The 26,226-nt window shown below is 37.5% G+C and overlaps 1 protein-coding gene across 1 annotated transcript in view; it reads right to left on the minus strand.

The window, feature by feature from the left end:
* KIF5B (kinesin family member 5B) overlaps positions 1-26,226 on the minus strand; it is a 44,265-nt gene that overhangs the window by 10,977 nt on the left and 7,062 nt on the right. Inside the window, exons 2-17 of the mRNA XM_030832362.2 lie at positions 25,988-26,075; positions 18,248-18,321; positions 17,145-17,249; positions 16,601-16,649; positions 16,023-16,078; positions 15,851-15,938; positions 15,564-15,688; positions 13,993-14,097; positions 13,537-13,682; positions 12,133-12,281; positions 11,324-11,517; positions 10,384-10,452; positions 8,184-8,390; positions 6,152-6,295; positions 787-975; positions 21-138 (exon numbers count right to left, since the gene is read on the minus strand). Coding sequence (XP_030688222.1) covers positions 21-138; positions 787-975; positions 6,152-6,295; positions 8,184-8,390; positions 10,384-10,452; positions 11,324-11,517; positions 12,133-12,281; positions 13,537-13,682; positions 13,993-14,097; positions 15,564-15,688; positions 15,851-15,938; positions 16,023-16,078; positions 16,601-16,649; positions 17,145-17,249; positions 18,248-18,321; positions 25,988-26,075 — 1,906 coding nt within the window. The remainder of the gene's footprint in view (positions 1-20; positions 139-786; positions 976-6,151; positions 6,296-8,183; positions 8,391-10,383; positions 10,453-11,323; positions 11,518-12,132; positions 12,282-13,536; positions 13,683-13,992; positions 14,098-15,563; positions 15,689-15,850; positions 15,939-16,022; positions 16,079-16,600; positions 16,650-17,144; positions 17,250-18,247; positions 18,322-25,987; positions 26,076-26,226) is intronic.

Consider the following 26,226-nt stretch of genomic DNA (forward strand, 5'->3'; position numbering starts at 1 on the left):
AAATAACCGGAAGTGAGTACCTTGTGCTCGAAGCTGGACTAGTTCTTCACTGAGGGAATCCACAGACTCCTCCAGCTGCCTTTTCTTTTGCTCCACATTTTGAAGGTATTCAGTCAATGATCTGATTTTGGCTTCATGCTTTTGGGAAAAATATACTGCTATGAGGTGGAATAAAATCTCTGACACATACTTTGTTGTCCAGAATATTTGAAAGTAAGCAAGTTTTATCAACATTGTCTAAACATATAATACATTTACAGAATAAGATATTTAAACCTAAAATGTTCAGGGGCAAGATTTACAATGATAAAGAATTTAATCAATGAAATGGTCATGTGTACAAGTTTTTAACACTTATAAAATAAGGCACTAAAGGCTGACATATGAGATAATATTCTTACTGTTACCTCCAACTAACATTATTACCCTCATCCCTCCTGCTACAATTCCTACCTTGGTGAATGGTCTCACCCATTTAGTTGCCAAAGCCACAAAATCAGCCCCGCATTTTTATTCACCCTAGAATCCTTCTAGATTCTTCAATAGTCACATCAGTCACAGCTCTCTAGTAAATTCCCATACGTAACATACACGTTACCAAATATGACCCACTTAAATCATGCATGTTATTTTACTGCAGCTAGAGTAAGAAAAACTAATTGAATTAACCTCTTAATGTTGTTACTCAAAATAACCTACGGAAGGTCATTTTTAGTAACATGTTTACAATAGATAAACTTTACACGCGGCTGTTCAGGAATGAGGACCCTGCTCTGCGGCGCGTACCTGGGAGATGCGAAGCTGGCACGCCGCCAACTCCTTCTCATTTTCTTCCACTTTTCTGCTGCTCTCAGTCTGTGTGCTTTCTAGCTGTCTGCAGCGCTTCACCATGGTTTTCACTTCTGACTTCATTTTGCTAATGTAGAGCCTTGCGACAGTGAACTCTTCATCTATCATGCCAGTTCCCTCAGGCTGCTGTGAGAAAAAGGGAAACAGAAATGAAAGACAGAAATGTCTAGTTAGTGTTTACCCAATTAGACTCTAAAATCTTAAAACAAAATTAAATATTTTAATACTACTCAACATTTGTAGGAAGTCTGGAATTTTTTATTAAATATTGTTTTTAATAAAGGGTGAGTAAAGCAGAGCTTGATTTTTGCCTTCCTTACTTTCTAAAACTTAAAGTTAATACATGCCTACAAGGAAGATGGATGTAAGCGTAAAAACAAACAAACAACACTAATGAACCCTGCCTCTTTCAATTTTTGGATTTCCTCCTCAAAGGCCCGCTACAGTAAATTCACTGTTAATCATGTATATGTCCAGTTCAAAACTTAACAAATAATGATGTTTAGGTGGCAGGGAAATGATGACTTTTAAGTTCTCCAAGGAGGAACTGTGGTCAGTGTACATTCCTTAGTAACTTTCATTACAAAATTCCAGTATAATACTCAGTGTCAAAAATAAGGAGCTCAGGGGAATTCCCTGGTGGTCCAGTGGTTAAGACTCAGCACTTTCACTGCTGAGGCATGGGTTCAAGCCCTGTTCAGGGAACTAAGGTCCTGCAAGCTGCACAGCACGGCAAAAAAATAAGAGCTTTTTGACCTTCCTGCTAAAATCTGGAGCAAGACAAGACACTCTCACCAATTCTATTCAACACAGTATTGGAAGTTCTAGCCAGAGCAATCAGACAAGAAAAAGAAGTAAAAGGTATCCAGACTGGAAGGGAAGAGGTAAAACTGTCATTATATGTAGACGACATGATATACACTATATACAGAAAACCCTCAAGACTCCACACAAAAACTACTAGAATTGATAAATGGAATTCAGCAAGGTAGTTGGATACAAGATAAACATATAGAAATTGGTTGCATTTCTTTAGACTAACAATAAAACACCAGAAAGGGAATGTAAAAAAACCAGTATCTTTTAAAATTGCACCAAAAAATTAAAATACTTAGGAATAAACCTGACCAAGCAGGTAAAAGACTTAACTGCCAAAGCAATCCTGAGGAAAAAGAAAAAGGCAGGAGGCATAACCTTCCCAGACTTCAGACAATACAAAGTACAGTAATCAAAACAGCATGATACTGGCACAGAAACAGACATATGGAGCAATGGAAAAGAACAGAGAGCCCAGAAATAAACCCACACAACTATGGTCAATCACACAGCTTTGACACATGAGGCAAGAATATACAATGGGAAAAAGACAGTCTCTTCAGCAAGTGGTGCTGGGAAAGTTAGACAGCCACATGTAAATCAATGAAGTTAGAATACTCCCTCACATCATACACAAAAATAAACTCAAAGTGGCTTAAAGACTTAAACATAAGACATGACACTATAAACCTCCTAGAAGAGAACATAGGCAAAACATTCTCTGACATAAATCGTACCAATGTTTTCTTAGGTCAATCTCCCAAGGCAATAGAAATAAAAGCAAAAATAAACAAATGAGACCTAATCAAACTTAAAAGCTTTTGCACAGCAAAGGAAACCATAAACAAAATGAAAAGACAACCTACGGACTGGGAGAAAATATTTCCAAGTGATGTGACTGACAAGGGCTTAATTTCCCAGATATACAAAACAGCTCACACAACTCAATATCAAAAAAACAAACAACCCAATCAAAAAATGGGCAGAAGACCTAAACAGACATTTCTCCAAAGAAGACATACAGATGGCCAAAAAACACATGAAAAGATGCTCAACATCATGAATTATCAGAGAAATGCAAATCCAAACTACAATGAGGTACCACCTCGCACCGGTCAGAATGGCCATCATTAAAGTCTACAAATAACAGATGCTGGAGAGGGTGTGGAGAAAAGGAACCCTCCTCCACTGCTGGTGGGAATGGAAATGGCTGCAGCCACTATGGAAAACAGTATGGCAGTTTCTCAAAAAATTAAAAACAGAGTTGCCATATGATCCAGCAATCCCACTCTTAGGCATCCCCTTGTGGTTGCCAAGGCGCAGGAGGGGAGAGGAGTGGGAGTTTGGGATTAGCAGATGCAAACCATTATATGTAGAACGGAAAAACAAGATCCTACTGTAGCACAGGGATGTATATTCAATATCCTGTCATAAACCATAATGGAAAAGAATATGAAAAAGAATGTGTGTGTGTGTGTGTATATAAGTGAATCACTTTGGTGTACAGCAGAAATTAACACAGCATTGTAAATCAACTATACTTCAATTAAAAAAAAGAGAGGAAAAAAATAAGGAGCTTGAGAAGGAAGAAATAAACCTGTCTTTGTCTGCAGATGACACGGTTGTTTAAATGTAACATAGTATGTGTAAGATCCAGATGACAAAAGAAATCAAAGAAGGACTACATAAATGGGAGACGGTCCATATTCATGGATAGAAGACTCAATAATGAGATGTCAGTCTTTCCCAACTTGACCTATAGATATAATATAATCTTAATCAAAGCCCCTCCAAGTTATTTTGTAGATATTGACAAAGTGATTCTAAAGTTTAAATGGTAAGACCCTGAATAGCCAACATAATATTAAAGAACAACAGAGCTGGAGGACTGATGCCACCCAACTTCAAGACTTACTATAAAGCTAGTAATCAAGATGATGTGGTATTGAAAAAAGAACAGAAAAATAGGTCATTAGAAATGAATGGAAAGCCTAGGAATAGACATACACAAATACAGTCAATTAATCTCTGACAAAGGGAATTCAATTCAATAAACTGTGCTGGAAAAACTAGTCATCCACATGTAAATACAGAAAAATTTAATTTCAGAAAAATTAACTCCAAATGGATCATAAACCTAAATGTAAATACAAAACTAAAAAACTTCTGGAAGATAACACAGGAGAAAATCTAGGTGACCATGGGCTTGGAGATGAGTTTTTAGACATAACACCAAAACCACAATCCACGAAAGAAAAAAATTGGTAAGTTGGACTTTGTTAAAATTAAAAACTTCTGCTCTACAAAAGACACTTAAAAAAATGAAAAGATAAGCCAGACTGGAAGAAATATTTGCAAAACACATACCTGATGAAGGACTATTATCCAAAACATACAAGGAGAACTCTTAAAACTGAAGGTAAGAAAACCAACAACCAAATGCAAATTAAAACAACAATGAGGACTTCCCTGGTGGTGCAGTGGTTAAGAATCCGCCTGCCAGTGCAGGGGACACAGGTTCGAGCCCTGGTCGGGGAAGATCCCACATGCCGTGGAAGAACTAAGCCCATGCACCACAACTACTGAGCCTACACTCTAGAGCCTGCGAGCCACAACTACTGAGCCTGAGTGCCACAACTACTGAAGCCCACGCGCCTAGAGCCCGTGCTCTGCAGCAAGAGAAGCCACCCAATGAGAAGCCCGGGAACCGCAACCAAGAGTAGCCCCCGCTCGCCGCAACTAGTGAAAAGCCCACGTGCAGCAACAAAGACACAAGGCAGCCAAAAATAAAAAATAAATTAAAACAAAAAACCCGCACAACGAGATAATATCACATATCTGTTCGAATGGCTCAAACTAAAAAAACTGATGACCTCAAATACTGGTAAGGATGTGAATTAACAGAACTTTTATTCACTGCTGGATGGAACAAAAAATGCTATATAAGCCAGTTTGGAAGAGAGTTTGGGAGTTTCTTACAAAGCTAACATAGTCTTAACATATGATCTAGTGAACCATAATGTAAAAAACACAAAACAAGTAGAGCTCAAGCAGCACTTACTGATGTTTATTAACAGGACAAGAACTACATGCAAAACACAAAAATATCGAGGATCCTGGTTTTTGTTTTTTTTTTTAAAGAACCTATTTGCAAGGCTGACTTGTTTTCAAAATACTGTAATGGTTTAGTGAAAGAAGCAGTTTAGGTGTCAGGGTATCTGTACTATTATCACTCTGCCACTAGACATAAGCCAGTCTTACTCTTTATTTTCTCTATCTTTACCACTTTTTCACTTAAATTAAGATTATTTGAACATGAAATGGAAGGATTTTTCTAAAAACAAGTCACAAATCTACAAAGCAAATTTTGAACAACACCTTTCTAGTGTTCAGTAATATGAAGGAAATCTACTTTTTCATCCCAGAAGATTCCCACAGAGCTCGATCAATCTCACATTGCTTCACCATAAACAGGACAGGACAGGATGTTCAGACTGATGGGGAAGAAAGAGCAAGCCACGTCATCCAGCATTTAATAACAACACTTTGCTCTGTTTCGATGAGGTGAGCCAGCATTAAAAAAATGACATGATGACGAGAACGAAGGCCTGCCTCCATCAACAAACAGTAGCTCTGAATAACATCTAACAGAAGGAACGTGTGCTCCACAGCGAAAACTTTTATTTCATTTCCAACTCTTGTTAAACGGCTGCTTAGTTGGTTCTCACTATAAACCCAAGTTTAAGTTTGGGTTTGTTACTATAACTAGACTTTACTTTGTTACTATAACTAGACTTTAATCAAAAAAGGAAGTCTAAACAAATACCTACTACAACATACAAATCTTTCACGTTATGTGTATGTTTTTGCAGTTAAGAGTCTTTGGTTTTTTGGTCTAAGTTTTAAAATCTACCAGGTCACAAATTTTTTTTTTTACCACAAGCTAGTGCTAATATAACCAGTATTAGCACCCTGAAAAAGATTATTAGAAAAGAAAAAATAAGTGTGGCAAAATTTTGATTACTGATTAACTCTAAGGTTCATATTATTCTCTTTACTGTTATATGTTTGAAATTTTTCAAAATAAAGAGAGCGAGCATTAATTAGCAGTGCTCACCTTTCATCTTTTTAAATATTTAAAGCAATCAAATTAATTCACAGTTTACTCCTTGAGCTAATTTTCACTGTTGTTTCAATTACATACCTCCTGTGTGGTAATCTATTAACATAACTTCTAAGCACAAAACCTTTACAAAGAGGAAAAAAACAAACATGGGGTCCAAATAAATGCTACTTACCGAGCATGTCTCCCCAAGCACCCCTTATTCTCCCCCTTGTTCCTCGGCTATTTAAAATTAAGTTAATACCATCTACTACAAATGGCTGTTGTGAGGAGGAGATAATGGGTATGAAAAGAACTCTGTGAAAAATGAAAGTATGAATTGTGTAAAGATTATCATGCTTAATATTTGGTAATTACAGTTACCTTTACGTCGTTGTTTCCTACAGCAATCCCTATTTCTGCCAGGTCTTTCAGTAAAGATGCCATCATCTCCGCTGCTCGCTTTTTCTGGTGGTTGGTCATTTCCTTAAGTTTCTGAAGCTCAGCATCTATACTTGCTAAACTTGCCTAACAGAACCAAAACAAAAGGTACTGTTAAATCTATTAAATGAAAGATCAATTTAAATATTGACAGGTATTTCAAGTTTTCACCTAGTACTCACAAAACCATTATTTTCTGCTTTCATTTTCTTGAATTCTCTACTGAGTTCTGCGAAAGCTCCCAGCTCAAACTTAAAAAATATTTTAGGCCTAAGAGACCATGTAAAGTAGCTATATTGTAATTGCATTAAGGGCAAACAGTTTGTATTATTTCACTCATTTTTGAGATTGGGTAATGTTTTCTACTTAGAAATGGAAAACTTCCAAATTAACTATATTTGCTTTTCATTTATGACCATAGTATGGTATGTTTGTGGAAACTGAGTCTGAGAAAATAAGTGTTAGAATGCAACTCACAGCCTTCTAGATGGCTGGTATGTTTTCTTCATCTGCTTTTTATATACTACTTAGCTTCTGAAAAGAATCCACCTGATAATTACTACTACTATGTACTATGATACAAGCAATTATCCAGGAGAGAGTGATAAAGCAGCATTACTACCTGAGTTAAATTACTATAACTATAAATTTAAAACACTACCTGGCTTACAAGCAACAAAGTCACCACAGTTTTGAAAACCCAACCGAATCTGGTTGCTGTAAAACTATTCATTATATCACAGATCAGATACTGCATTTTAAATGTAGGTTATTGACTTTTAGTCAATATCTTTTAGTATCATTTCAGCTGCTCATTTCCTTAAGTATCTGAATAGCGGTATATTGTGTGTTCACTCAGTTTGACCTACAGTGTAATACCAGGTCTAAATTACCAGACATTTTCTCTGGCAGCTGAACAGCAATATTGTAAGCATATAAAAAGAAGCAGAACACTCTAGGGGTTTCTAACTCCTTACCAATACAGTGCTGATATATAAACTGGGACACAGAACTGTCTTAAAGACTGAAATCAGTGACCAAGGACCCACTCACAGTTTACAGAGTTGTAAGAGACTCCTACTGTTCTTCCAAACAGAAGTTAGGTTTGCTAATAATGCAACTCAGTTAAGAGTTATAAAGGTGTCTTGATCTCCATGGTATTAAACTGTAACTACAAGCTAACTGTAAGCTGGGAGGTTAAAAAGGGAAAAGGAACTTCTCCAGGGGCAGGAAGCCTTTTAAAAATGCCATTTCATAGTGTTGACTGATTTCCTTTAGACACTTGACACGGATAGGGAGATAAATAGTGAGCAGTGATCCTGGGTCCAACTCTAAATGTGATTCCTAAACAAGAAGTTAGCATTAACAACAAGAAAACTTTTAAGAAAAAGAGCTCATCCATGGTGATACTCAAAATACTGCAGCAGCAATCACAGCTATATACTATTTCTGGCATCACTGTTGGGGGGCAGCAATTCCCACCTTACAGCTATGAAAACAAAACCCTCATCCCCTGGGGAATCACAAGGAAGATCCAACTACACTGTCCTAGGAAGGCACTGGTCCGAGTGCTGGAAACGTAACAGTGAACAAAACATAAGTTACATGAAGTTACATATCCTGCTATTTTATTTTTACGTGCACATTTTAAATTCTAGTTTGAACAATTAGCTAATAACTTTACTGAGCAACTAGAAGCCAACTTTTACTTTTTTAACAGTAGAATAATATTTGGAATAGTCAATATGTTTTAAAATAGCATTTAATTACGTATTAATAGATGTTTAGAAACTAAAAAGATAACCCTCCTCCCTCCACCTTTAAGGCTTCATTATGGGAGGAAATAAAGTTGACACTTGAGTTCCTTAAGAACTGACGTTATCAATCTTGAGCTTATATAGAAATAAGTTACTTAGGTAATTTTTCAATTAAGAATACTTGTTGTATAGTATTAGGAAAGAAAACTATAGCCTACCGATTTCTGATTCAGCTCATCACTAAGTAATTCATATTCCTTAGTTTTGTCTTCAACTTCCTGAGACTTCTGATCATAGTTGACAGCAAGTTCCTCTAAGGCTTGTAAAACTTCCTTTACTTCTTCTTTAGAGGCATCATTTTCTGCCTGAAGGCGATTCAGCTCAGCCTGCATATTATCTTGATCCCTTCTGGTAGATGCCAGAAGCTACACAAAGGAATAAAAATAACTGTTTTACCCAGGTTTTTAAATGTACACAGGTTTTTAAAATGTATACAAACCAAAAATAACCTATTTCCGTTATCATTTGCAAATCACAACGGGAATGAAATGTGGATGTTATTATGCACGGTAACATTTATTCATTCAACCGATTTCCTGAATGCCTACTATGTGCAGGCTCTGTGCTAGACACTGTGGGAGATGGAAAGGAAATCAAAGATTCCTTTGAGGAATCTAGTAGAAGAAAGACAGGTACACAAATAAATGCAATACAAAATGAAATGTAAGAGCCATAAAGGAGGTAGGACATGACAAACTGCTTGGTAGTATAGGAAACGGGGGAGGGGGATATTTCTGGACAGGTATTCATGGAGAAGGTGGCTATGACAGGAAGATTTCTGTCATGTACAAACTAACATAACAGAAAGAAAAAGGAATACAAGGCTCACAATAGTGGGCACAGAAAAAGAAAGAAATCAGTAATGTTTTAAAAGTTTAGATTTTCTTTGGGCAGAGGGTGGCACCTGAGCCATGCCTCAGGAAACATGTTATCAGTAAATAAAATTTGAACTGGAAGAAGCCAAGAGACTAGTTAGGAGAATACTGTAGTCACCCAGGGTCGGTGGCTTTTAAGTAGGGGCATCTGGAAATGTACAGGAGTATTTCTAATGGGGCAGAATGCCAAAGGCACTTCGAAGTGGAAGCCAGGGATGCCCACTGTCCTACTATAATGTACAGGACAGAACCATATAAATGGAGAATTATGCAATGTTACTAGTGCTCCTTTGAGAAACAATGCGAGAGGTCAAACAAGAATAAAGATGATCTGACCAGGATTAATTTCACTGATGCTGGGTATCTCTCACTGAAGCTGTATAGTCTTTGCTCCCATCCCCAGAACAAACCTTAAACAAAGGACCATTTTTCAATTATCCCCCCATTCTGCCAAGTGAGATGAAATGAGGGTCCAAAGTGAAAAACTAGAGAGAAGGAACTTGAAAGAAATAAGATGAAAGTGAAGATGACAGAAATGAACAACAAGTTAGATGAGGGTAGAAATGGTGAAGGGGTAAAAAATGATCTTATTCACTGACATTCTCATTTCCTCGATAAAAGTCATACCCTGAACTACAAATTACTAAAATCAAAGCCAATACAATTCAGAAATCAGTATTTTCTTTAATAATCCCTTTAGACATATATCTGTGTTTAACTGTTTTTTATACTCCTTCCCTCATCATTTCCATGACGAAATATGCTTCATAAAGGGAGGGGGAATCTAAGGTTACTCCAGCTCAGTGTAGTAAGTCTTTCCCAAGGATCAGTAAGAAATGATTTGGGGGGCTTCTCTGGTGGCACAGTGGTTTAGAATCCGCCTGCCAATGCAGGGGACACGGGTTCGAGCCCTGGTCCAGGAAGATCCCACATGGTGCGGAGCAACTAAGCCCGTGTGCCACAACTACTGAGCCTGCGCTCTAGAGCCTGCGAGCCACAACTACTGAGCCTGTGTGCTGCAACTGCTGAAGCCTGTGTGCCTAGAGCCCATGCTCCGCAACAAGAAGCCCAAGCACCACAACGAAGACCCAACGCAGCCAAAAATAAATAAATTAAATAAATAAATTTTTTAAAAAAGAAAGAAATGTTTTGGGGAAAATAAGACAAAACAGCACTGTATAAGGAAAGAAGACAGAGTTAAAAAGAAAAAAGTCATCCTCCCCCCGCCAGTCAGAACTCAAACTGAAAAAAAAACAAAAAACCCAAGTCCCAAAAACCTTAAGAGGAAGTCAATCTTTGCTTCAGTCTGTATGATGTACTGGTCTCATAGGATACCCACAGTGAAGCACGAACATATTCAAAACTGTTTTAAATGTACTCGAGTATATTCCGAGCTGTGTAGGTGCCTCCATCTTTTATATTTAAGTGACAAAGACAGACTATAAAGCTTTTCTGGAAGCAATGTGACAGGTATTCAGTTTACCTCTTCCTGATCCAACATCTGGGTCTTCAGTTTCTCTACCAATTGGCTCTGTTGATTAATTTCTTCATCCTAGAATTTTTAGTAACAGGTTAACAAAGTAGCTCACAACCTGGTTCTAACTGATTCCTAACACAAATTCTGATTACTTCCCACCCCCCAATATTTCGAAGTCATTTTCTCCAAATTCAACATAGCTTATTCCAATCTCTTATCTTAGGACGGCGTTGAAACAGATGGAATTTCAATTATCAATCATAGTAACATACTTATCACACAATAAGAAAAAAAGGCTTATGTTTATGAAAGCGATTCATTAAATACTTTAAATGCTAAAAAGTAATAAACATGTTGAAAGCTTTGTATTGAAAATAAAGCCATGTAGCCACTTCAAACCTACCTACCATCTCTGTTTAAAATACAATAAAAACATCACCTAACAACAAAAACCAAAAACAAAGCCAGAAAAGTTTTCTTCTGGTCTCTTTACTGTTGTTCTTCCCACCCTCTCTACTTGGTTCAAAATTGTGCTATTTTTCACACTACTGATATAATCAAAGCATAAGATATTATTTCCACTCAATTCTGTTCCCTCTGTCTAATCTCTTGCACCACTTTTATTATTAGAGCCCTCAGATCCCTGATTCTACGAACATTTCATTAAGGCTCTCCGAGGACCCATGCCAAATTTCCTTTTGAAAGTTCTTTTAGCTTAAAGAAAAGGGAAAAAAAGATACGCCTCATATACAGTTTCTACATACAAACAGAGACTGTGATTTTATATTTTTTGTTAATACAATGATCTTGAAAAAGTTAACAGAAATCTAGGAAGATGTATATAGGTCACAAGGACCCATAATATTGAAATTAGAACATAAAAATTAGAACATAAAAAAAAAATCAAAAATGTTCTAAAACAGAATTGAACATGAACAATACCTACCTTGTCATCAAGTTGTTTGTACAACTTAGCAATTTCTTCTTCACACTTCCTTCTTTCAGAATCAGTAAAGTTCCCAGTAACTCCAATTGTGGCTGCTGGTTTATCATTGGTAATAGTAATATCCTTATCCACTGCAAAAGCTTCCAAGTTGGCTTTCTCTTTGTCAAACTGTTCATCAATAGGCACTGTCTCTCCTAAAATAAGACAACAGAATGGTTAATAAAACCCACCTGTCTAAAACTAATTTCAATTTTACTCAATTTCAGCAGCTCTTACCAACTTTATCTGCTCAGTCCCCGAGATATGAAAAGTTGGAATTACCTTTTTTTTTTTTTTTTTGCAGTACGCGGGCCTCTCACTGTTGTGGCCTCTCCCGCTGCGGAGCACAGGCTCCGGACATGCAGGCTCAGCGGCCATGGCTCACGGGCGCAGCCGCTCCGCGGCATGTGGGATCTTCCCAGACCGGGGTACCAACCCGTGTCCCCTGCATCAGCAGGCGGACCCTCAACCACTGCACCACCAGGGAAGCCCTGGAATTACCTTTGACTCTCCCCCATCTTCGAAAGCCAGTCACCAAATCATATCATTTTAATTGATTTCACCCTAAGCTAAGCATCTTGCCATCTTGAGACTTCTTTAGCTAGCTAGTTGGCCTTTATGCCTCTATTTATTATTTCAGGTAAAATCAGAATTTAAGGTAAAAGATTTTATTCATTTTTATCTGATGATCCCTAATGCCTTTTAAATTTGTAAAACAGGTCTAAATCTGGATTCAGCAAACTCAAAACAACAAATTCGTAAGTTATTACCATTACGCCATCGGTTGAGTTCATTTTCAAGCCACTGAATGGTGTTCCGCAGGGTCTTATTTTTTTCTTTTTCTCTTTCATACTTCTTTTTCCACTGTTCTGCAGTTAACTCTACATTGACACAAACTGTGTTCTTAATTGTTTTGGCCCTAAGAGAATTAGTTGGGGAAAGGGGAGGGGGGAAGAATGTGACAATTACTTTCAATTGGTATCTACATTTCTGTCATATATGCATGTGTGGCTGGTAATTTAACTTAACTATTCTTGTCCAGTTATCTTTGACTAAATCCTAAGAGCTATAATTAGTATGGTGCTTATTTACAATCCATTAAATTTGGGTCAGTCCCAACATCTGTAAATAGATTAAAAAACAACAACAACAAAACCTGATGAGTATAAAAAAACACGAGCCCATCATTTCTCCAATTCATTTATAAGGCTGAATTAAGAAAAGCAATTATCAATGATGGTCAGAGACAGAGTCATCATTATTGACTTTCCCAGGCTAGCCATCTCATATATGGTTATCTCACTACGTGAACAGGTCACATATGTCAACAGGCTTAACATAGGAGATTATGTGTCAGGTTTTGCTTTATTACCTGATTCAAATGTTTGTTTTCTTTAATGCTGAATTGAAGCTTCTCACATAAATTTGACTCAAGTTAACATTTGACTGTAATGTACTAAAACTTAAGTAGTAAAATTAGTACTTAATAGTACTAACTTTAGTACTAAAATTTAAGTACTAAAACTTAATTCAAACCCAAGCAGCCTACAAGATGGACCTTGGTTATACTATCTGCCTCTCAATTAAAAAACTGTGTCTAGCACACTAACAATACACACTGATTTGAATATCTACCTGAAACTTTCCTAGATTTAATAAACTAAAGGCCTATCTACATTTAGACTGCATTTTCTTTTCTTTTCTTGATATCCCATTCAATTTTATTTAATTCAACAAGCATTTTCTACAGAGGGTATGTAAATGTAATACTTGGTTTTCAGGTGATTCTAGTCCAGAAGAGGAGACAAAAATATAAACCAGTGAGTTAAAATATGGGTGATAGTATCAATCACATAAAGACTTCTGTTGCACTTACAACAAGATAAGAAGCAATTGGGATTAACATATAGACACTATACATAAAATAAAAAACCAACAAGGACCTACTTTACAGCACAGGGAACTATACTCAATATTATGTAATAACCTATAAGGGAAAAGAACCTGAAAAAGAATATATATATAAAACTGAATCACTATGCTGTATGCCTGCTGTATACCTTACATGATATTATGAATCAACTATACTTCAATAAACACATTTTTTAAAAAAGATAAGCAGCAATCGCAGCAGAGAAGGAGGCGGTATAGACCGCATTTTCTTAACAACAAACCTCTGACCAAACAGGAGTGTAGATTTTGTTTCAGATTCATTGTATGATGATGGAGAGCAGCAAATTACAATAGTGGTTCTACAGTTCCCACCTAATGAATCTTGAAGGATTCTTGTCATTTTACTATCTCGATATGGAACATATGTCTATGTACAAAAACAAACAAACAAGAAAAAAAAACAGAGGACCAATGGATTTCTATGTAATAAAATTTGTTGTAGAAATATATTTTTACAATAAACTACAAAATGATTTCAGTTGTTTTAAATGCTAGTTATTAAGATGGAAACTAGGATATACATACTAATACTATAAAATAAATCCCTAAAAGACAACTTATTCATACATACTGATTCAGTGAATCCCTCTCTCACTCACACATCCATGCACATGTAGGTATCTATCTGTAATTCTCCACTAACTAACGACAGGGAAATAGAAGACAAGTATACTCACACTACCCTCAGCCAAAGCAGAAATGACATTTCCAAGAGCAGAAAGGGACTTGTTGATGTTCTTAGCTTCATCCAGCACAGCACCTTCAGCTCCAGTTTTACTAACCTATACATAAGATTTAAAAAAACGAAACAAAATTACGAGTTTAGGTGATTTTCTTTGATTTTCTAAAAAGCTCAGAGGTCATCAGTAACTAGTAAAAAAGAAAAGGGAAAGTTTCATGATTTTATTTGCCAAGCATTTACTGTAAGTTATCATTATTTATTGAGTATGACTCTTCTGAGACCTTGGTCAAGTAACTAGCTGCATGACAAAAATGGGATTAAGAAGATACCAAATTTTATTTTTAGGTGTGCTCCTGAAATTAACCAATTTACACGTACATTTGTAGTTTACTAATTTGTTACCCCCCCCTTTTCTTGGCTGCATTGGATGCTCGCTGCTGCGCATGGGCTTTCTCTAGTTGCGGCGAGCGGGGGCTACTCTTGGTTGCGGTGCGCGGGCTTCTCATTGCGGTGGCTTCTCTTGTTGTGGAGCACGGGCTCTAGGCGCGCGGGCTTCAGTAGTTGTGGCTCATGGGCTCAGCAGTTGTGGCTCACGGGCTATAGAGCGCAGGCTCAGTAGTTGTACCTCACAGGCTCTAGAGAGCAGGCTCAGTAGTTGTGGCGCACGGGCTTAGCTGCTCCACAGCCTGTGGGATCTTCCCAGACCAGGGCTCGAACCCGTGTTCCCTGCATTGGCAGGCGGATTCTTAACCACTGTGCCACCAGGGAGGCCTGTTAACCCCCTTTAAAGAGAAACTTTAAAAAATTTACTGAAGCATAATGTTGATGTTGTAACTGTTAAAGAGAGAGACCAAATTTATATTATATAAGCAAATCTGCTTCTATTAGAAAAATATAAAATATATATTAAAGATAATAGAATAATATGTTAGCAATGATGGCTGAAAAAACAGCCTCTCAGTATTCACAAAATTAGAGACGGGCTTTGAAGTATGTGTATAAGACTTTGCGTAGAAGGGAACAGGTATGTCATTCTAATCAGAAGAAACAACAGATTAGCAGAACAGCAAAAAAGTTTCACATGTAGGTCAATATTAAAACATTTGAACTTATTTTGATTTTGACATAAACTAGAATCAGACTATATACGACTGGAATAGTTAAATAATCGTCGGAAAGAAAGAAGTACAACAAAATCCGAAAGGACTAATGGATAGTTACCAGTTTTCAGAGAGAGCTCACTGCCAATATGAATAAAATAGATACTAAAAATTAGGAAAAGGATACCTAGTAAAATTCTTAATGACATACACTCAACACATTCTCAATAAAAGTACACATCTTAAGTCAAGGATAACACTTATTGGTTGAACTGGACTGTGGCTCAAATGACAGTAAATTTGTAATGACAAAGCATTGGCATAAATGCTTGTAACTCTCAAAAATGCTACCAAATTCAATTTTGATATACATTTTCAATATATAACAATAAATAATGCAAAAGCCCAAATCTGAGTTAAAGTTCGTAAAAATGCTTAGATATCTATCAGAATATAAAGATTTTACCTTTTCACTACCAGCTAAATCAACCAGATAAAGTTTTCCACTCAGCTTTTGTTCCGTTTGCGTGTTCTCTTGTTTTACATTAATAAGAAATATACTGTGACTCCTAGAGCTATGTTCATTCATATCTGCAAAGAAATCACACAAACAACTATCAACAAACACGGCTCTCCCTTACTAATAATTTCTACAGCATTATTTCACCTAAGAAAAATCTTACAATTAATCAACTTGATAGATATTTTAAGGCAGTTTGTACGTTAACTAGTGTTCATACATAGGCTACTTACTTGTAACCGCTACGTGTCTGTTGGATTTTCCTTCATCTATGGTGTCCATAACTTCATCTGGACTACATACGAAACGCTCTGTACACCCCTGTAAAACAAATGTTTAAAGTATGTCACTATCCTAAAAAAATGTTATTGTAGGGCTTTTCTAAATATTCTGTATTATACATACCTTTACATAGGGAACTCGGTTTTTATCTTCATGAACTGAAAGATTGGTCTTTGAAACTGAAAAAGAAAAATAAATAACATTAACAACATTTCCCTAAACTCTAACACTGGCTGTGAAATAGTCAATCAACTGTTTCTCTCCCCAAGCAGCCTAATAATAATACATAAACTTCAAAAATATGTAGATATCACTACAAAAGCAAAAGCCTATAGAAACAGTAGGAGATTTATATAGAAACCAATGCAGTAATATAGAATTTTAGGTCCAGGCCAACGTCTGCCACCCATATTTTGGAGTGGTTCAATGGTTTGCCAAGGACAGTGTCTCTGACTGACAGCTGACAGATGATGAGCACTCAAGACTCAGGCTCCCGGACTCTAGTCCAATGTGCTAATTACTACTTACAAAGCGCCCACAATATATGCTTTCAATAAGTCCAAAGGCATTCAATTAAAACTTTTTCCTATAATTTAAGTCAATTTCATATAGGCTACTCAGAAATGGTCTCACATTTACTACTAAAAAAAAGCAGTATGTGGTATATTGAAAAACGATCGAAGAGCAAGAATTTAACTTACCATCTAACAGGTCCCTTATCTTATCCAAATAAATTTCAAAATATGAAACCTAAAGGGCAGAGGGAATAAAGGAAAAGAAAAATCAACCATTTAAAATTACAAAGTAATTTATTCACCTATTCATTAAATATTTACTGGGGTCTGAGTTCCAGGTACCATCTAGACTACAGGGACAACTCAGCCACAGCTCTTATTCTAATGAGAAGCCCTAAATCCACCAAACCCCTTATGTAACTAAAGTACATTTTCCACTCTGTATCTTCTCCTAAAATTAGACAATTAGGTGTAATTAGTCACAACTTTTGAGCTTTGTAGCCAAACTCCCTTATCTTACAGAGAAGGCAGCTAAGGCAAGAGAGGCTCAGCTTACTTGTTTACCATGGCAGATGAGGGATCTGAGTTTACTAATTCTAATAATCTTTCAGCTACACCTGCCTGTAAGATAATTTTTAAAATATTTAAGAATACTTTTTTAAAAGAAAAAGTACTGAACAGAATTATTCTAGGAATAAAATAAAATACAACCTTTCCCCAATGATTTTACCTTAATATGAAATTCCAAATTTTCATCCATGGAGTAAATATAATTAAAAATATCTTGCACTATTCTTGGAATAATTCCCATGCCTTCTGGATCATGAAGTTTACCCTAAACAGAAAACAAAACCAGTTCTTAAACAAACTGTAACATACAAATTAAAAATCAAAACTTTTAATCTATAATTTACAGTCAACAGAGGATAGGAATTCTAATTGTTGCAATTTTTTGTGAAACAAAATGTGGCTGTACAAAATACCTAAAAAAACCTAATTTAACTGTTACATATTTTCGTAAGTTACACATAAATAATATATGCCAACCATGTGGGTTACCAACTGATCTTAGCCTTTTATTTAATTGTTAGATCAGATTATGCACATTTGTAAATGAACACATTCTAGGAAAATGTCTGTTAGTTGCTCGGCATATAAATCTGCATTGTTGCATCTACTTCAAGTCAAATTCATCCAAATGCTAGGAATGTGCTTGTTCTCTGACGTTATGGAAATGAGTAACATGAGTGACACTAAAATAAGCCAGTCATTTACTTTATATGGAATGCTCAGATAAATGATAAAAGCAGATACTCTGTAGCAGTGGCAGAAAATTACAGGCTGTGTTCTAGAAGCAAAGCTTGAGCAGGTTCACATTTATTATTAACAGCAGCTCTGATAATTTTGGAGACCTTCTTATGAGAGAAGAGGGGCAAGTATTTGGCTGGGGGTGGGGAAACAGGACGGACACATGGACACGACCAAGGAGAGGAGGAAAAAATTAAGTGCTCTGAATAGAACTGAAAGTACACAAACATTAAAAATTTCCCATTATAAGGTGACAGAGAATTCTTACTTAATTCTAAAACATTCATAATTTTGTGGTTATGTGGATAAAACAAAGCTAGATATAATTTCAAATATACGGTTTCACCATTCAAACTCAGGAACTGATTAGACTGCAACAACGATGTTACTCATGTATAACGTGTATGAGACAAAGCAACAGAGTAAATAAAGCTGTTTAAGCATATGGTAAAACGATGTCACAAATAACGAATGAGTGCCCTGTGCACAGCAAACTACATCTAAGTACAGACTGTGAGATGTTACCTCCATTGTGTGTGTCTTCCCGGAGGAGGTTTGTCCATATGCAAATATGGTTCCATTGTACCCCTCAAGCACATCTATGAAAAAATCAGAGATTTTATACATTAGGGATTTTTTTCCCCTTAAGCAAGGCATTAAAGGAAACAAGAATATATTAATAGTAATCCTCTTAGTGATGATTCACCTAAGGAATTCCTTTCTCTCCAGCCCAGATCACTTTCTGTTGTCAGGAAGAAGGAAATTTTAAATTCCACTGGTTATAATCATCTCTCCTGTCAATGTACATCTCAGACGTCATTACACCTGTATTCCAAAGCTTTATGTGACCGAAAAGAAAAACAGTGCTCTGGCAGCTTGCATACAGATATGAAATAGCTTTTAGAAGTAGGACTGATTGGTGGTTAACTGGTGGTTAAGCCTCACAAACCCACACAACATACCTCCTTATACCAAGTGTAACAAGCCCAGTCCTACTTCAAAACCGATTATCAGGGAGGTCCCGTGGAATTTAAAAAAAAAACAGCGAAAAACTTTTCTAGACCTTTGTGTATCCTAAGGCCTACCATTAACATTTAAGCATCTTCCTTTACTAGGCTAAAGGGGGGGTTGGGAGGGATGTGAGTGAACAAGGTGACCTTTTAATTTCCAGTTTTCAGGGATTCAGTATGTTTTGTTTGGTTTGGTTTGGTTTTTGTTTTTGTTTGTTTTGGTAAGAAGAAAGGTACTATAAAATTACATTCTAGGACTTCCCTGGTGGCGCAGTGGTTAAGAACCCCCCTGCCAATGCAGGGGACATGGGTTCCAGCCCTGGTCCAGGAAGATCCCACATGCCATGGAGCAACTAAGCCCGTGCACCACAACTACCGAGCCTACACTCTAGAGCCTGCGAGCCACAACTACTGAAGCCTGCACACCTAGAGCCCGTGCTCCACAACAAGAGAAGCCACCACAATGAGAAGCCCGCGCACCACAATGAAGAGTAGCCCCCACTCGCCACAACTAGAGAAAGCCTGTGCGCAGCAACGAAGATCCAACGCAGCCAAAAATAAATAAATAAATTTATATATATATATATTTACATTCTATTTTAGAGGAAGCCAAAGTAAAAAGAGAAACGTCAGTTGGAAATAGCAGATGTTAACAGTGGAAAGTAAACCTGCAGTAAGCAAGTCAATTCTTGTCTTTTTTTTTTAATTGATTATTTTAAAAAGGAAGAAGAAAAAAGAAAAGAAAAGAAATTTTTAAAGGTCCCAACGTTGGGCACAGCTAACTAGATAACAGATTTGCTACAGAAATATTTAATAAGGAAAAGAAGGTATTAGTACTTCTTACTTCCCTGGGAAGATTTTAGGAGATTTCAAACATTTGAAACTTCCATTCAAAATCTTTTCAGTTTTATGAAGGGAAGCAAAATAACTTCAAGAATCACATTTAAAACAGATAAGACTGGACTTCCCTGGTGGCACAGTGGTTAAGAATCCACCTGCCAATGCAGGGGACACAGGTTCGAGCCCTAGTCTGGGAAGATCCCACATGCCGTTGAGGAGCTAAGCCCGCAAGCCACAACTGCTGAGCCTGCGCTCTAGAGCCCATACTCCACAACAAGAGAAGCCACCGCAATGAGAAGCCCGCACACCACAACGAACAGTAGTCCCCGCAAGCCACAACTAGAGAAAGTCTGCACGCAACAATGAAGACCCAACGCAGCCAAAAATAAATAAAAATATGGTACATTTGTTACAATTACCAAAGCAATATAAAAAAATTTAAAAAAGAATAAAATAGATAAGATTACAATATTTCTGTAATTCTGAAGCAATCACCTGGGGAAAAAAAAAGCACCAGACCCTTTCCAATCCACTTCCTTTACATATAATTGTTCTCAGCCTGTTGGTATCATACCCTCTGCTTAAGATCTTTTAATCAATCACATAAAACCTAATTTTGTTAGATCTATACATGAAAGGTTCATTCATGATATGATCCAATTACCTAGCAACTACCACAATAAGTACTTAATAAATACTGGTAGGTGAATGAGTAAGTGACCTTCCCAAGATCATGTTAGTAGCATATGTCTATAGGATATTACGGTAATTTTGTGTTAGGTGAAATACATCATATGAGGGCTCATAGGATAATCAATGTATGCCACATGTCTGTATTTGGGACTTCAAGCAAAACTTAAAAATTTTATATGATTACAGAGATTACGGAATAGTCAATGTTCAAGTATTTGCTCAGCACTACGACCTAGGCTCTCTGTTCTGGGAGCAGGGATGTAACAGTGACTAGGTGGTTTCTAGAGGCACCAGGCTATAATTAAAGTAATAACTGTTATTAATTAGGAAAATAATAATCCCTTCTTGCCTACCTTCAAATCCATTCCTGACCTTTGCTTTCTATAGTGATTTAACTGCCAACACTTTATTATGAAAAAGTCTAAACATACAGAAAAACGGAATGAATTTTACAGTGAACACCCCTATAACCACTACCAAGATTCTATCATTAACTTATCATTTTACTGTTTGCCTTAATCATCTTAATCTGTCTTATTTATTTAATGCATTTCAAAGTGAACTGCAGACTTCATTTCCACCTAAATACTCCAGCATGCATACACCATTGGCTAGAATTCAGTGTTCTGCAGTTTTATTCTTCAGAGATAAAATTTACATACAATGAAATGCACATATCTTAAAATTACAGTTCTTTTAAACACACACACACACACAAATATAATACTCATCTCTTTGAAAATCCCAGAAAGCACACACCTGTAATCAGATAAAATTAGGCACCTTTGGAACTGGCTCTTTTTTGCCTATTCAGCTCCATCTCCCATCATCCTTCCCCTCACACTGCTGTTTTTGTTGGTAAAAATGGTTGACTCTGACAATTTAATACGGTTCAACGTCACAGTCATATCATAATGTATGTTCTTCCCTACAGAGGTGATACTTTTCTCATGTGGGCTGCCTCAGTTAGCCCACATGCATCTCTCTGTCTGGAGTAAATCCCTCACTCTCCCTCCCACTCTTGTGCATCCTTAAGACTAGCTTAGGCTTTACTTCTCTCCAATCCAATTCCACCCCCAAACGAATCTGGGAAAGAGTCCCAAGGTGTTCTTGTAGCATCTGCATTTAATCATAATACTGATCACTGTGTATTGCAACCATCAGTTTACTTGTCTGCCTTCCTCACTAGCCTGTAAAATCCTTGAGGCCAGGGCTGTGTTTAACCCCTAGCACAGTGCCTGGCACTTAGTAGGAACTCAAATGCTTGCTGAATGATTACTACTATTACTCATACAGCATCTTTCTAAAGCGTCCCTCCCCTTCTATAATATACTTTTGCCTTTCTTGTGAGAAACAGACAGAGGTGGAACTATGGACAAATATTACTTTCATACTTTGTAAACAAGAAAAACGTATTTAGCAAGTGAAGGAACAGCTTATCACCTTCTAAAAGTCACTTAATCTCTCTGAACTTCAGCTTCCTTATCGGCAGAATGTCTGCTTAGGGGAAGGCTGTGAGAATTAGAAGTCATCATATAAAATTATTACTGCTGGGCTTCCCTGGTGGCGGTAAATGCCGCAGAGCAACTGAGCCCACGTGCCACAACTACGGAGCCTGCGCTCTAGAGCCTGTGAGCCACAACTACTGAAGCCTGCGTGCCTAGAGCCCGCGCTCCGCAACAAGAGAAGCCACCACAGCGAGAAGCCCGTGCACTGCAATGAAGAGTAGCCCCTGCTCGCCACAACTAGAGAAAGCCCGCGCACAGCAAAGAAGACCCAACACAGCCAAAAATAAATAAATTAAATAAATAAATTTTTAAAATATATACATTACTGCTAACATTTGAAAGCATTATGTGCCAGGCTCTGATAATCTTTCATATATGAATGTACTTAATCCTCACAAAACCCTATGGAAGGTACTATTTTTAGTCCCATTTTATAGATGAGGAAACTGAGAAACTGTGGCCTACAGTTCCACAGCCAGTAAGATAGAGCTGGGATGCAAACCCAGACAGTCTTGGTTCCAAAGACAAGCTCTTAACTACTACATTATATTCTCAAGGAACAGAGGAACCAAAATAAATACATGGCAGGCTACACCTGGAAAAATTAAGGTGGATACAGTGGCACACAGTCCAGGTCAGGAAGCTATGGTGGGAAACTGGGGACTCCCTGGAGGCCTGGTAAGATGCCTGGCATATAGCAAATATTGAATAAATGACAATTACTTTATACCAGGGAAACCAACTTGTAGACATCACTCGGGTTCAGAGTTCAAGAGAATACAAGTGGATAAAGCATGCTCAAAAGAAAACAAAAAAAATCTATCTGACGAATCTACAAAAAGGAAAAGGTAACAGCCCTATACGTAAGTTATATACTTGTACAGATATTTATGAAACAATGCAACCTCGGTGGGCTGTCAGGAGCCCAGAGCACACAAGCTGCTCTCACCTCAGTCCCGGCAGCTTGCTCATCGAATCCACGTCTCACAAGAAATACCAGCCCACCCATCGTTTTGCCAGTTCTTGCCTACCAGTTTCTTACCATGGCCGTCCACTTGACCTGTGTGCCAGTGAATAGCCCAAGTCCAGCGTGCCACGTACTTAACTGCTTTCCTGCCCTGACACCTCACCTAGCCCCCACCCCCATCACTCTCCTTAAAGCTACGTGTTTACTGGCAACTCCGCCACGTTTGTGTCTTATCCAGGGCAAGTCAGTACTTTTTCATGAATCATCTTTTAAAATCCTCACAGTACCCTTATTTTGCAGCAGAGGAAATGGAGACTTAGAAAGGCTGGGGAACTTGCTACAAGTCACAAGCTAGAAAGTGGCAGAGTCTAGACTTCAACCTAGGTTTGTCTGATTCCAAAGTCTATGCTCTTAACCATACTGCAAAGAAGGGAACTGCTATCCAGAACTCAGTTCCCAACAGTAAAGCAGGAATCTGCTGGTAAAAGGTAAAAAGTATCAAAATGTTGAGAAAAGGAGAGAGATTTCAAAAAAAGAATGATGTCATCTCAGAGTTGTAAATAGTAATGAAACAGTATAAAAGGTAGTAGAAACAAGTACACTAGATGTCAGGACCACAGACTGCAGAGTTCTGAGAAAGGTAGGTATGAGCCTATTGTTAAGAGGCTTCATAACCGAAGATGTACAAGAGATAAAAATCACTAGAACAGTATGAGAAAGGTAAAAGCCCAGGATAAGTGAGTCTTATAAAAACAAAACAAAATTAAAAAAAGGCCCTAAAGAGAGCTTTTAAAATATTCAGAAGTGAGTAGACCTGCACTGCCTAGAAAAGGTGACTATGTCAACAAACGATGTATTACCGTCTTCTGCAACACCATCTGCAAAATGAACAATAGAAAAAACACTGCTGAGAGCGGCTTCGGGTCTGAGGTGGGTAGGATGGCCAAAGAATGGCTTTAAATGAGCCCAAGTTTCTAGTTGTAAGAGGATTACATCCCATGGATAAAAATTTCACAAAAGCCACAGGGAATGGAGGTAAAAGACGACTAACTTGTAAATGCTACACTCGTTTTCTAAAAGCAAAAAGTCAATCGATTCTGGGAACCTCAGACAAATGTACCAAAATTTCACTGAGGAAAAGCTATGGCTGAACTAATCTCATTTCCTGTTTGGGTCACTCAACTAGTACTTTGGGGGAACACCAGAGTCATGCACCATGATTTCACAGAAGGATGCAAGCTTTTCATCATATTCTTATGGATACGTTGGTAAGCTAAGAACTAGACAACTGTACAGGTAAGAGAATCTGAAGTTGGTTAAATACCAAGTATGATTTAATAACTGCCAACAAACTTGTTCCATTTTTAGAAGATTAGGCTAAGAACCATGGCCCATTAAGTGCTTTATAAATGATTCATAGTAATACTTTCCAAACTCCACTGTGCGTAAATAAAGATCTTAAAAAAAAGCCTTCAATATCCTTGTCACCATAACAGACATTAAAACATGCTGATAGCCAACTCAGATCCCTTGTAAGACAACTGTAAAAACAAAACTCAAAATAGGATTATGAGCTAAAATGAACAAAATGGAATCTGCACTTTAAAGGCCTGTGCAGATGCCAGATGAAACAATACGCAATGCTGGTCCTATGCCTGATGGAAAAACGCCAATATTTAAGTGTGGACTGGGGTCTACCGTTGGCTGCAGCAGATGTGAAAAAGATTCATACATTTAAACTGCCCATGAATTCATGAATCAACAACTTCATGTTATTAAAAAAGCAATCTTTTGCTATACTGACGACAAAAGTAAGTCAAAATCAAAGAATGCAGTATAATTGCGTTCCATGACAGATCCATCTGGAAAACTATTTGATGCTTACAACAAAAGATGACACTGCCTGTTCCTCTTTCTTGCAGTCGTTTACAGAATCACCCATTAATTCTCCCTCCAGTCCACTGTCTCTCACCAATTCCATACCTGTTGTAATTCTTGGTGGTTTCATGTCCACGTAGTGGGTGATCCCACAACTAGACGTCCATGTACTAGATGATACTCTGGACTCTAGGTCCTTGAACCTTATTTTCTCCATGATCTTATCCTTTTCTCCTTCCAATGCCAAGTCCATGGTCACACTCTAGACCTTTCATTACTAACTGCACTGCCTTCCTAACACCAAGTATCCACTTCCTTTTACTCCTTCTATTACCCTGATTCCAAAAAACCTTTGACTCCACTGAGACTATAACACACTAACCTTACCACCTTTTTTCACTGTCCCTTAAATCCTGCCTCCCCCACCCAGGCAGCTTAGATTCCAGGGTTCACCATTAGCAGCACTCTCGACTACATCGCTTGCCCTTCCCTCCCTCTTTTGTACTTGCCTGGCAAAATACAACTGGGTAAATTCAGCTCTCTGGCAGCTAACCACAAGTGGGCTCTTAACGTTGCCTGGCAATGCTGCCACACCTCCCTAATCCATTCACTTCCACACTGCTAGAAGACTCTGTACCTTTTCCTAGAACCTCCTCTCCCATCCTCACTCTCTGTGATGACTTCGCTCCCTACATCAGAGACACACTGGAATTAATATGAAAAGAACATGTACATTTTCCCGCCATCACACGAATGGACCTACTTCTATCCATAAACTCTACAGTTTCCTCCTGTCACTAGATGAAATGTCTGTGCTCCTACTTAATCCTAACCTTCCACTTGATACTGAATCCCAACCCCTCTACGCTGGTGAACACTATAGGAAGACAGATGTTGCCTCAATCTCGTAAGTACTCTTTAACAATTAGACCTGTCAAAAAGTGCTATAAAGCATTTCACGAAGTAATGGCTATTTAATCATAAGATCCCTTTGATGTAAGATATTTCTGCAGTAACTGGAAGTAAGTCCAGATAATCACTTAACACCCTCTCAGCTCTAAGGTTCTATGGTTTTAGAAAACATAAACCTGAAAAATACCTTAGTATAGGTTAATAGTATTAACTGGAATGTACACACACTATAATTCTCATAACACCTTTTAAAAGGTACTGTATATAAATTAGTTCATGGAATATGAGCAATAGATTTACTAACTATATTTGACCTTTTCATTATTTAAACAACCGCTGCAATTAACTAAAGGGAAAGGGAAGGTAAAATGAAAAAGAGAACGTTGGGTAAACAGGAGAGATCACAAACAAAATTTGACTTATTGCTGGAACAACTCAGCAGGTTAAATATATTTACCTTTAACAATCTTCTTTGCACAGTCATTATACACTTGCTCTTGAGATGTGTTTGACTGGAACACCCGGTCAAATGCATAAGGCTTGGACTGAAAAACAGAAACAAGGGTTTCAACTACACAGATTAAAGGAGAACAGACATTTCTAAGCTCCTTTAAAGATGTCATCATATATTTAACCTTCAAAATAGGATACCTACTATGCCTCACTTCATGTCACAGAATCTTTGCAGAAAGGACC

This window comes from Globicephala melas, chromosome 2 (assembly GCF_963455315.2).
Source record: "Globicephala melas chromosome 2, mGloMel1.2, whole genome shotgun sequence".
NCBI lineage: Eukaryota > Metazoa > Chordata > Mammalia > Artiodactyla > Delphinidae > Globicephala > Globicephala melas.